The sequence below is a fragment of the Mesocricetus auratus genome, unplaced genomic scaffold, assembly GCF_017639785.1.
Source record: "Mesocricetus auratus isolate SY011 unplaced genomic scaffold, BCM_Maur_2.0 Super-Scaffold_100015, whole genome shotgun sequence".
Classification (NCBI taxonomy): Eukaryota; Metazoa; Chordata; class Mammalia; order Rodentia; family Cricetidae; genus Mesocricetus; species Mesocricetus auratus.
The window spans coordinates 1,682,236-1,695,267 of record NW_024429198.1 but is presented as its reverse complement, the minus strand read 5'-3'; the positions used below and the strand labels follow the sequence as shown (position 1 = coordinate 1,695,267).

General features: G+C 44.1%; 1 protein-coding gene across 1 annotated transcript in view; it reads right to left on the bottom strand.

Annotated features, from left to right (window-relative positions):
* The window catches only part of Prkaa1 (protein kinase AMP-activated catalytic subunit alpha 1), a 32,446-nt gene extending 22,349 nt beyond the window's left edge, over window positions 1–10,097 (bottom strand). Inside the window, exon 1 of the mRNA XM_040757650.1 lies at window positions 9,797–10,097. Within this exon, the coding sequence (XP_040613584.1) occupies window positions 9,797–9,923 (127 nt within the window). The 5' untranslated portion in view covers window positions 9,924–10,097. The remainder of the gene's footprint in view (window positions 1–9,796) is intronic.
* Between the last annotated feature and the right edge of the window lie 2,935 nt (window positions 10,098–13,032).

The following is a 13,032-nucleotide window of genomic DNA, read 5'->3' as shown; positions in this document are numbered from 1 at the left end:
TTAAACAAATACCATTTTCTGTGAACAAGTAAGGTATTCTTAAATAAATGCTATTTGCTGGGATACAAATCTAGTTGATCTGTATTGTGCAATACAATGAAGTCATACACCTTATTAGTCAACAGCACATCCACTCTGTAAACAGACATACTCTTGACTTTCACCAACTTTGGAAGCCTGGCGGGCATGGAGGCACACAAGGACATACCTTACGCACAGGCACACGGCTGGTGAGTGACATGCCCACAGACTAAACTCAGACTGGGTTTTAAAAACGTCTTGCTTCTTAGAAGAGACATGTGGTAACAGTCTTTAAACCTTTTTTTTTTCATGATTTTCTGAATTATTACTGTATTGCGGTATGCATGTGTTAACTGTGGGTTCCCTGGTGCCACAGCACACGCGCAGCAGTCAGAGGCTGACTGACCTTCAGGAGTCAGTTCTCTCCCCCCAGGCTCCAGGAACAGAACTCAGGTCCACCAAGCTTGCACAGCTAGGGTTTGTATCCGCAGAACCATCTTGCTAGCTCATAATAACATATTCCTTAGAAAAAGACAAACCCAGGGGCTGGAGAGAGAGCTCAGCAGTTAGGAGCTCACAGTGGTCTTGTGGAGAATCTGAGTTCAGTTCCCAGCACCCATATCAGGTTTTCCCAGCACCTGCACTGGGCTGCTCACAACTACCAATAACTCTAGCTTTCCAAGACTTCTGGCTTCTGCCAGCACTCCAAGTGCAAACACACACACACACACTCACACACACACGCATACACACGTCAGAAATAGTAAAATAGCCAGGTGTATGAGGTCTACTGCTAATCCCACCACTAAGCATGTTAGGGTAGGTAGATCCCGAGTTCAAAGCCTCATGGTCTACAGAGTGAAAACCTATCTCAAATAATGATAATAAAACTAACCTTTAAAAACAGATAAACCTTCAAAAACAAATTACACAGTATAATGCATATACATGCATCTTTTTAATAAAACATACAAAAGCTGAACAGTCATAAACATCTTCAGTGTATAGTGATGTTTTGAAAATAGAGTGAATTTTCCCATACTAAAAAAAATTCTAAAATTTTATTCTTTCATTTCTTTTTCCTGTCTTATAACATAAGCCCTGTTGATTAAAAATCTGCCTCCTATCAACTTCAAAATCTTTTTATTCTAGCTTTTTAAATTTAAAAATCTTAAGATATACCATGAAGACATTTTGTTAAAAACAGTCTCCCAAACCACCTTCAAAATTACCACTGAATTTAAGAGTCAAAAAAAGAAAAGGCTGTGGGTGGTGACATGTGGTTTGTAACCCCAGACTCAGGATTAATGGCATTTGATCTCTGAGTTCAAGGCCAACCTGGTCTTTATAGAAAGTTCCAGGTCAGAACTAGAAACTCCTTTTCTCAATAAATAAATAAGCTAGCAAGCTAATTAAATCATTTAAAAGAAAAGAGAAAAAGCATAGAGCTTAAACTGAAAGAGACCTTTCCTTTCAAAGATTTATTTATTTATTGTGTATACAGTGTTCTACCCACCAGAAGAGGGCATCAAATTTCATTATAGATGGTTGTGAGTCACCAAGTGGTTGCTGAGAATTGAACTCAGGACCTCTGCCTGAGCCATCTCTCCAGCCCCGATAAGAGACCTTTCTAAGAAAGCAAGAGGGCCTGGTTTAAATTCTCAGCTCCGACATAAAAGCCTAGAATGACAATGCACGCCTGTAACCTCAGCATCTGAGGCGAGGCAAGCCTAGCCGAAAGGGTGAGTTAGCTTCCGGTTCAGGGAGGGACCTTGAACGCAACAGGGAACAATACAGGAAAACACCCGATGTCCTCCTCTGGCCTCCACACGCATGTCCGTACGCACTCGCACACATGAAAAATAAAACATGAGACAGCACAGTGAGTATGGTGAGCTGAAATCCGCCTCAACCTGGAACCTCAGGAATACCTTATTGGGAAATAGTTCTTCCCAAACGGAGTTAGTCTCAAAATGGTATGATGCTAGACTCAGGGTGAGCATAATTATCTAAGGACTTGTTTTCACAAGCGGAGGGTAGAGACTAACCACATGGCCCCAGGTGAGGCTGGAGTTAGCCTACCACACGCCAAGCCAAAGCAGGAGCCGGCAGAAGCTAGGAGAGAAAGAACACGTTCTCCACCGACCTTCAAAGGGCACATAGCCCCGGGACCCCAGGTTTCACACCTCTGACCTCCAGATTAAAGGAGAATAGTTTTTCTCTTGTTTTAAGCCACCAATCTTTAGCATTGCTACTGCAGTGCTTAGCAATTTAAAAAGCAGCCTGCGTTCTGGAGGTGAAGGATTTGGGGGTTCAAGGTCAAACCGAGCTATATGAGATGAGGGGGATAGAAAGATGGTTCAGCAGTTCAGAGCAGACTGCTCTTCCAGAGGGCCGCCCACATCAGGATGCACACAACCACTGCGGCTCCAGCCTCACCGGGATCCCATGCCTCTGGCCTCCACAGGCGCTGCAGCCAAGTGCATACATACAAACACACACACACACACACACACACACACACACACACACGAACCTAATTTTTAAAATGATAATAAATTTAAACAACAGCATTAAAAACAAGAGTCCTATGAAGAAAGGTTTTCTAAACTGGATTATACAAGCCCAAGGTTTCAAAAGCAGAATATAGTGTTTGTGTCAACAGGGTCACAAAGGTTCAGCTTACATAAACACATACAATGTGCTTTCATAGCATACAACGCTTTGGCGGGAGCCATTTAACTCAGAGGACTTCCTATGACTAGTCAATTTTGTCAACGCTCCTGTGGTTTTCTCCCTTTGAAGCTAAACTTACACCCTTTACAGCCAATCAGGAATCACCTTCCACAGCTGCTTTCCAGTGCTCTAATTATTTCCTATTGACTGGGAAATGCAGCTAAAAGTACCAGAAAAAAATTTTCTCAAGTCATGTTCTTTAAGCATAAAATATATTGTATTTAATGTATAATATATTTGCATAACATGTGGAGGTCTGGCCGTCACAGAAAAAGATTTCCCAAACCTGGGAAAGGATGCATAGTCTCCCTTCTATGGACTCCTTATCTTTATTAGCAAGGCTCTGAGAGCTGAGTGGTGGTGCATGCCTTTATTGTCAGAGGCAGGAGGAGCTCTGTGAGTTCCAGGACAACCTCCGAAAGCTACAGAGAAACCCTGTCTCGAAAAAACAAAACAAGGCTCTGAGGAATCCTACAGTAAAAAAAATATATATAATTTTTAAAAACCTGTTAAATGTGGTATCTCTATGTGGTGGTTTGAATATTTGGGTTTTGGTAGACTGTTTGGGAAGGATTAGGAGATGTGGACTTGTTGATGAAGGTATTTCACTGGTGGTAGGCTTGGAGGTTTCAAAACTCCACACCAGGTCCAGTGTGTCTCGTGTCTATCTATGTCTGTCTGCCTGTCCGCCCGTCCGTCTGTCTGCCACCCCCTCCCCACCTCCTGTTTATGAATCAGATGTAAGCTCTCAGCTACTGCTCCATCACCCTACTAGACTGCCTGCCACCACCACGCTCCCCACCATTGGTGGTTACCAACGTGCCATCCAAAACCCAATCAAATGTTTTCTCTTATAAGTTGCCTTGGTCACGGGGTCTCTGCACGGCAAGAGAACAGTAACTGAGACACTCCTAATTCCCCATCCCTGCCATGAACGCAGTTGATTTGGATGTTGAGTATTGTGCCCCTAGTAAAAAGAACCAGAACTTTCCTCCTGTTTGTTTTCATTTTACTTCTTCATGGTCCATCGGTAGCAGCTGACTAGTCAACACAACATCAGACTAATGGGATGGCAGAGGATTATTCTGCCGTTTGCTACATCTTAACTGCACATCAGTTAGTCCTGTGTGGAGCAGGTCCCTTCACACTTTATCACCTCCCTCTGATTTCCCCGGAGCAGTCTGCTTAGCTACACTAACCAAATGACTGAGCTTCGACTTAAGGTAAGAGACCCTGCAAAAAAATAAATAAATAAATTAACACACATACACAGACAGAAGCACAAGAACACAGACACACACAAATTAAAAATAATAATACAAACTTCTCTAAGGTTTTCAAGCAATGTCTAAACCCGGAAGATCTTAAAATATGTTCTCTTTCAGAACAGGCCTTATCTCAGCTGGGCTTGGTGGTGCATACCTTTAATCCCTGCAAGCAGGGGATGGATTGCAGAGCTCAAGGTTAGCCTTATCTACAGAGAATTCCAGGACAGCCAGGGCTATACCATAGAGAAATCCTGTGTCAAAAAAAGACAAACAAAAAAAACGACAGACATCTTCAATTTTCCATTCTTCGCCTCTTCTTCAGTTAAGTCAGTGATTTAAAGCTATGGTATTACAAAGTTGCTAGTGTGGATGCATAGGAACACAGAAACAGCTTACCTTAAATAGGACTGGCAACATTACCATTTCAGCAGCATTCAACTTTTAAAAACATCGTATCTTAGGCCACGCAACACCTCAGCAAAACTGATGTTTTAAGGATGAAGAAACAAGGGACTCCTCTAGTCTGTAATTTGTCAGGGGACAGTTATTCTGATCAAATCCAATTCTCTTCTGATTCCAAGTCTTTCCACCTATCCACTCTTTCCTCCTCATGAAATGAGAAGGGACAAGGGAAAAAACTCACAGGTCTATTGCAGTGAGAGAGGAGGGGGGAAATGGCATAAAGTCAGAATTAGAACTGTTTTCTTAAAACTGGGCTAAAGATTCTCTGTTGAGTAAACTTAGGTGGAGTCAAAGTAATTGCTGTTCCAGTCAATCAGTGAATGCAATAAAAGGACTTTGTCAGGAGTATATATTCCCTGAGGGGCCTGCCTGCCCTTTATGAACACTTAATCTGTATTTTTCAGACTGCTCCTATGCTTTCAACAGTGCTTAAATGTTACTTTTAAGAAAAATGCAATACAGGCATAGCCACACCCACAGGGTCTACCTCACAGCAGCAGATTAGCAGGTTATTCAACTAAAGATGAGCTAACTACAAAGTTACTGCTGGCTACCAAGAACTCTTAACTACAAAACATTGCCAACAAATGATCTAATGGGATCCAGAAAGCTGAAGTGTAACAAGATCCTTTTTTTATTATTTATTATTTTGTTTGTTTTTGAAACAGGGTCCTATTTTAAAAGACAGGATTTTAACAGGCTAGACATGCCATGGAGATACAATGTCCCCTGAGAACATTCTAGTCACCTAACCATTTCCTTTTCCTTTCTAAAATTAGAAGAAAATTCCAGTAAAGTGTTAGAAAATAGCTTAATCCTATCAAGGGAGGAATTTAGAAGATTTCTTTCAGTTGTATCAAAACATGCCAGGGGCTAGTGAGACACACAGCTAGTTAAGGCAACAGACCTGAAGCCTGATAACCTCAGTTCCTGCCCCAGGATCCACAAGACAGAAGACACACACACACACACACACACACACACACACACACACACACACACACACACAGGATCCACAAGACAGAAGACACACACACACACACACACACATACACACGGCCCTAATAAATGAAAAAGTCAATTTTTCTTCAGAGCCATACCAAATACTCAAGCACCAGCCACTTAAGCAATACATTACAGACACATTTGAAGTCCCAGATGATTCCTCCCAGAGCTTTTCTTCATCTCTCCCCAGAGGTGACAACTACTCTGAATTCGGTGTCAATCTCCCACATGATCCCGTATTTTTATTATGTAAGTATAAAACCATGAAAATACTGTAACAGCTCCTTCTTTTCATAAATTTTATTTTTTTAAAAATGACTGTGGTGAGCATACAAAAGAACAAAGGCTACCCAGCAGTACAGCATCCTTGGTTACCTAGTCCCTGAAGCAAAGACCACAGCAGTTTTGTGCATACCTACATGAAGACAAGCTATAAACATATGTACTATGGCATGAGTGTACCACGTACACATACAAACGTGTGTGTGTGTGTGTGTTTGTGTGTGTGTGTGTGCATAAAAAGTTATTTCTAAACTTTTTTATTGCACTTGTTCAGTATTTTAAGGCAAGATCTCTTTCAGCCCAGGCTGATCTTTAACTTGTTACATAGCAGAGGCTAGCCTTCAACTCTTTTTTTGTTTGTTTGTTTGTTTGTTTGGATTTTTGTTGTTGTTGTTTTTCAGGCCAGGGTTTCTCTGTATTGTTTTGGAGGCTGTCCTGGAACTTGCTCTGTAGACCAGACTGGCCTCGAACTCACAGATCCGCCTGCCTCTGCCTCCCAAGTGCTGGGATTAAAGACGTGCACCACCAACGCCCGGCTAGCCTTCAACTCTTAATCCTCCTGCCTTTCTCTTTCAAGTACTGGGTTTACAGGTGTCTGATACCACACGCAGCTAATTCTAAACTTCTATATTGCACATACTGTAACAAATAACAGTGTTCCAAGCACATACACATGTACAGAATAAATTCCTACAAGTTCTATTGCTAGACTAACTTTAATACATACTATCGGCCACTACAGATAGTACTGATTTGTAGATTTGTACTGGCATTAGGCAAGTATTTTGTGTGTTTTTGTAAATCTATATAAATATCAGACTATATATATTCTTCTACAACATGAAGTTGTGTTTTTGTTTTTAGAAACAGGGTCTCATGTAGCCCCAGTAGGACTCAAACTCCATATCTTGTCAAGATAACAGCACTTGGCCTCTCAAGTGCTGAGATTACAATCATGTCCCACCATGCCTGTCTCTACAACTTGTCTTTGGTGCCTACCCTTATTTTCTAAAGAGTCACTCATGCCACATATATGTACATATATGGTGTGTATGTACATATATAATATCTATGTATACAATATGTATGTGATATTATATGTAGATTTTACTTATTTACTTTAGTTTTTTAAGACAGGGTTTCTCTGTGTAGCTTTGGATCCTGTCCTGGAACTAGTTCTTACAGACCAGGCTGGCCTCGAACTCACAGAGATCAGCCTGCCTCTGCCTCCCTGGTGCTAAGATTAAAGGGCATGTGCCACCAATGCCCGGCTCAGGGTTCAGTCCTTAACACTATATAAACCAGGCACGGCGGCACACATGCCTGCATCCAAGCACGGGGGAAGAGTGCAAGAGGACCCAAAGTGCAAGGTCCTCCTCGATACATAGTGAGTTTGGGGCTAACCTGGGCTAAATGAGACCCTATCTCATTAATCAAACAGACAAAAAAACCTTAAGTGCCCCCAGAGGCACTGGATATCATACTGGGGATTTAACTGTCTATCAGTATCACATTTTCTTTTTTAATTTTATTTTTATTTTATGTGCATTGGTGTTTTGTCATTGGTGCCAGGTCTCCTGGAACCGGAATTGCAGACAGTTGTGAGCTGCCATGTGAGTGCTGGGAATTGAACCAGGGCCCTCTGCAAGAGCAGTCAGTGATCTTAACCACTGAGCCATCTCTCCAGCCCCCAGTATCATATTTTCTGTTAAATTCTCTTATGTTAAATTTACCAACATACATAATACTTGAAAATTACAATATATGGTAATGCTATTATCTCTAAGAATTCTCATCAAACTAAGAGTGGGGTTAATTACCAATATGACCACTGCAGTCATTAATTTTACCCACTCCCATTTTCTCTCCTATCCTGACTATACTCATTCTTTGTAGGTGTCTCGCCAGCAAGAGCAAGAAGACATGTAGCCATATACTGCATCCAAGTACTAAGGAAAAAAATAAAGATGCTCCCAACACACATACATCCAAACCTGGGTCTCATTTCTCTCATGGTCATGCTATAAACCAAAGGACATATGGTCATGCCTTGCTATGGAGAGCATCATAGCAAAATAATAATAATAATAAATAAATCATGGTTTCTATTACTACTACCAAAAAAAAGCATCCCAACTGTTTAACAGTTTTAAAATGAACTGGTTGAGTAATTAGACCAACATCAACTAACAGGTTTAAGGACAAATTTAATTATAACCATGAAGCTATGATCCTCTGACTCACACTGGCCCTCTATATTTGGGGAGGTTTATGACTGACAGGACAGGATTTCAAGAGAAGACTGTGTGGGCGGAGAAGCGAAGGGTAAGGAAAAGCAGAGTCACTCAGGGGAAGATGGCTTCACAGGTCAAACCCCAAAACTGAAAACAACCCCTTCTTCCTTTCCTATCTGCCTGATCCACTCGGGTCTGTATCAGGGGAACGGCAGGCACCACCTTCTGAACAGAACTGCCTGGAGAAGGGTTGTGAGTCCAAGACTGTCGTATCACTACCATCAGAGCACTAACGAGCATGAGCATTTCCTACCAACACTAGTAAACTAAGAAGCGCCTCAGAACGGCTAATGAGGAACACGCCTAGCTAAAAGTAAGGACTGCCGGTACACCCGCTACTCAGGAGGCTGAGGCACAAAGGTTGGTAAGTTCAAAGCCAGCCTGGGCAGCACTGTAACATTCTCAACCAAGCAATGTCAACAATCAGAATGATTTTTTTTTTGAACAATGTCAAAACAAAGCAGAAACCTCCAAGAGCACACCGACTTCACCTGCTCCTGTTGGGCTCGCTGGTTTTCCTAAGGTTCATGCATTTGCTCCCCTGAGGCTTCCACAGTTACTTCCAAGTTTTAGGACTAGGAAAGGGCAAGAGAAGGAAGGGTTCTCCTGTTCCTCCTGAGAGAATAGAGCTCAGCTAGCTCGCTGTGTAAGTCTTTATCAACTTTTTATTTCAAGCAAACATCCACTAAGAGCTTACTATATGCTTACTATTATTTCCCCAAAACCAATGCATGAATTATTTCTCATCAGTTCCAAACTTCCTTCCTCTAAATACTTAATAGCAAGCTTTAATATTTTAAAGGGGAAAATGTCTACCTCACAAAGGTCGCAATCAGAACTTTCCTTGTCAGAGCTGGTGGGCTAGAGAGCAAGATTGTTGTTGACAGAATGATGTACTTTTGCTACCACAACAGCAGGGGATTCTACTAAAACAAAAAGTCCAAAGGATGTGCACTAAATTACTAAAATAGAAATACATTGTGAGAATAACTGCACCAATAAGATAACCAATACCATTTGGAGGTAACATATGCCCTATCTACCAGATATGGCTCTCAGAAATCCCAAAACTCCCGAAAATGAAAACACTTAAAGCACAGGGTCTGCATCCAACTGTAAGCCATGCACAGAAAACACTTAGCCAGTTCACATGCATATCCATCAAATGTCCTAATGGAGATCAGTAATCCTTACAAGGGCATTAGTAATTATTATTATTGCTACTATTTTTTTCTGAAAGATCTCTCCTCAGCTACCTTACTTTTGGGAGAACACATTTCGACTCAGGAAACTGAAGAAGCACCTAAGTCCACAACCTCTTAAAAGCGAGGCAGCGACCACTCCGAGGACCTCCAAGGCACGACGGGCTGGCTCTGCGCCAAGGGTGCACAAGGGATCAGGAAACCAGATGAGATCCCCCTCGGTCCCCGGCAGGAGCCCCGCGCGCACAGTGCCCAACTCCCTCGCCTGGGAAAGTTGCACCCAGAGACATCCCCGCCCCTCGGGCGCCGCGCCGTCGCCATGGCGACCGCCCCCACCCCACCCCACCGCAGCGGACCCCATCGCTCTGCAGCCCGCGGCGGCCTCGGGCTCCGTTCCCAGCGCCGCCCGGGCCGGGGGGATACCGAGCCCAGGGACCCGGAAGGCGGGCGTGAGGAAGGATGCGGAGTGCGAAAAGGCACGGTCGCCCTCGCTTCGCGGGGTCCGCGCTGGCCGGGGCGTCCTCACCCTTCACTTTGCCGAAGGTGCCGACGCCCAGCGTGTCCCCCAGAATGTAGTGTCCGATCTTCACCCGCCCGTCGTGCTTCTGCTTCTCGGCCGTCGCCATCTTTCTCCAGGAACTGAGTCTGCGCATGGCGCCGCGGGAGGGGGCGGAGGGGGCGGGTAGGGCCGCGCCGGGGGCGGGCGGGTGCCGAGGGGGTGGGGACGCGGGTGCGCCGCGGCGGGACGCAGTCGCCGGCCGCCGCCCGCGCAGGCCCCGCAGTCCCCGCAGCCGGCCGCCGAGCGCACTCGCTCCCCCTGGCGGGCTGAGCGGCGGGGCGGCGGCAGCGGCGCCGGTACTCGCCTCGGCGTCCCGCATCCCTCTGCGCGCGCCCGCCCGCCCACCTGCGCGCGGGAGGGCTCCCTAGCTTCCCCTCACGGTTGCCCCTCCAGGGTCTGCGGGTGAGGATACAGCCCCCCCTGGAGTCCCCAGGAGGGCAATGCAGAAACGTTGCCCCGGGATAGTGCAGTGTGCTTGGAAACATGGCAGGGGACACCGCCCTACCACTGACTTTTAACCTTGAGTTTCATCTCTGTGGCATCTGGAAGTCCGGGTTGTAGTCACTTGCACTTTTAATACTTCCCACGGCTTTAAAAAAGAAAAGAAACAGAACTCTGAGCTAGTAACTACTATTAGGCACCGCACAGCTCAAGCAACCTGGAGGGTCTTCCTTCTTAGGAAGTTTGCTACTCTCAAATTTCCCCTGTGCAGCAAGCAGGCTGGAGATGTGTGCTTGCGAGTGTATGTGTATTCGGGAAAGAGGGACGGTATCCCGAATTTATGGTGTATAGAAGTTATTACTTTTACATTTTCACTGAAATATACACTTGCACTGCACTAAAAACAAAGTGTCTTGTTGGTATATACGGAGCCATAACGTATCACCAAGAAAGTATGCTTGTTTGTAATCGAATTTTCAAGTCAGTCTGTTACTCAATTCTACCCTAACAAAAGGCAAAATCAACTTCATTATCATAAGAAATGTATGTGCCTCCTTCAATTTTGCAGTTTCAGTTTCTGTCGAAGTCAATGGACAAAATGGTCAGTCATGAAGGAATTTTTGTTGTTTCAGTTTTTGGTTTTTTGAAACAGGGTTTCTCTGTATTGTTTTGGAACCCGTCCTGGAACTAGCTCTTATAGACCAGGCTCGTCTCGAACTCACAGAGACCCACCTGCCTCTACCTCTGGAGTGCTGGGATTAAAGTCGTGAGCCACCAACGCCTGGCTGTTTTTTGTTTGTCTGTTTGTTTGTTTCTTAAGAGACTAGAAATGCCATTTTTCTTCGGAATGAAAATTGCCAACTCTCCTAATTTTCCCATCTTCTGACATCAACGTTAAGCACTGCTTTGTTCCAAGAGAAGCACTTCAGTAAGGATGCATCATAAGTAAGAAAAAAAAAGGGAGCCGGGCATTGGTGGCGCACGCCTTTAATCCCAGCACTCGGGAGGCAGAGGCAGGCGGATCTCTGTGAGTTCGAGGCCAGTCTGGTCTACAGAGCGAGTTCCAGGACAGCCTCCAAAGCCACAGAGAAACCCTGTCTCGAAAAACCAAAAAAAAAAAAAAAAAAAAAAAAGAAAGAAAGAAAAAAAAGGGGGGGGGAATCCACTTTGAGTTTAGAACACTGGTTGGTTCTCACCTTCCTATGATGTGACCCTTTAAAACAATTCCTCATCTTGTGGTGACCCCCAACCGTAAAATTGCTTTTGTTGCTACTTCGTAACTGTAATTTTTTTTAAAGATTTATTTATTATGAATACAACATCCTGTTTCCATGTATGCCTGCATGACAGAAGAGGGCATTACAGATGGTTGTGAGCCACCATGTGGTTGCTGGGAATTGAACTCAGGACCTCTGGCAGAGCAATCAGTGCTCTTAACCTCTGAGCCATCTCTCCAGCCCCATAACTGTAATTTTTAATCCTAATGTAAATATCTGTTTTTCCAACAGGCTACCCCTGTAAAAGGGTCATTTGACCCACAGAGGGGTCTCGACATAGAGGTTGAGAACCTGTGACTTAGAGCATGTCATAAGCAAAGAACAGTAACTGAGATCAGTGGTGGATAACCAACTCCCTACTTTACATTTATGTTGAAAGGTAAAATAAAGCTTTTTTGTTTATTTGGGGTTTTTTTTGGGGGGGACAGGGTTTCTCTGTGTGCAGCTCTGGCTGTTCTGGTATTTACTCTGTAGACCAGACTGGCCTCAAACTCACAGGAAAAAAGACATTTTTGATGGCAGGTGTATCTGAGTGACTGGCTTCAACTTTTCATAGTTCCTTTGTGAGGCTTTTTGGATTAGTATAAAGCAGATAGCTCTGAGTTCTATTAAGGGGGGGGAACCCTTTAACTTTTCCCACCCCCTGAAATAGCATCATAATTTACTTCATGTTTAGTTATTGCCCCAGGGAGGTTCTGCTCTTTATTTTAATCTAAAAGAAATAATTTGGCTAAGGTTGTAGCTCAGTTGGTTGAGCGTTTGCCTAGCATGATGAAGCTGTGGCTTTGATTCCCAGCAGCATATAAAAGTGAGCATGACAGCTCATGCCTGAAATCTCAGCAAAATCAAGGCCATCCTCTGCTACCTATGAACTTTGAGGCCACCTTGAACTACATGAGACTCTCTCAAAACTAACACAAACATAGGAGAGATGGCTCAACAGCCAAAGGAACATGCTGCCAAGCCTGAAGACCTGAATTCGAACACCAGAACCTACACAGCAGAAGGAGAGAATGGATTCCCAGAAGTTATCTCTGACCTCCTACCCCATGCCTACACATATACACATTAAGTAAATGCTTAAAAAAGGAAAAGAAAATAGTAACAAAATAGTCCAACTGTGTGCCAGTTACATCACTAGGATGTTGCAAAAGAGCAAACGGAACTGAGCTTTGTAAAAAACCATTTGCCAATTTCTCATGAAACTACTACAGACTTGAGAATCTATTACAGCATCAAGCTTGAAGGTGCACTTCTTTGGTCCCAGCACTCATAGGCAGAAGCAGGTATACCTGTGAGTTCCAGGGCTACATAGAGAGCTCCAGGCTAGCAGGATTAGACTGTCTCAAAAGAAAAACAATCTTCAAAAGCTAAAGATCAGCCGGGCGTTGGTAGTGCACGCCTTTAATCCCAGCACTCGGGAGGCAGAGGCAGGAGGATCTCTGTGAGTTCGAGGCCAGGCTGGACCGACAGCCTCCAAAACAG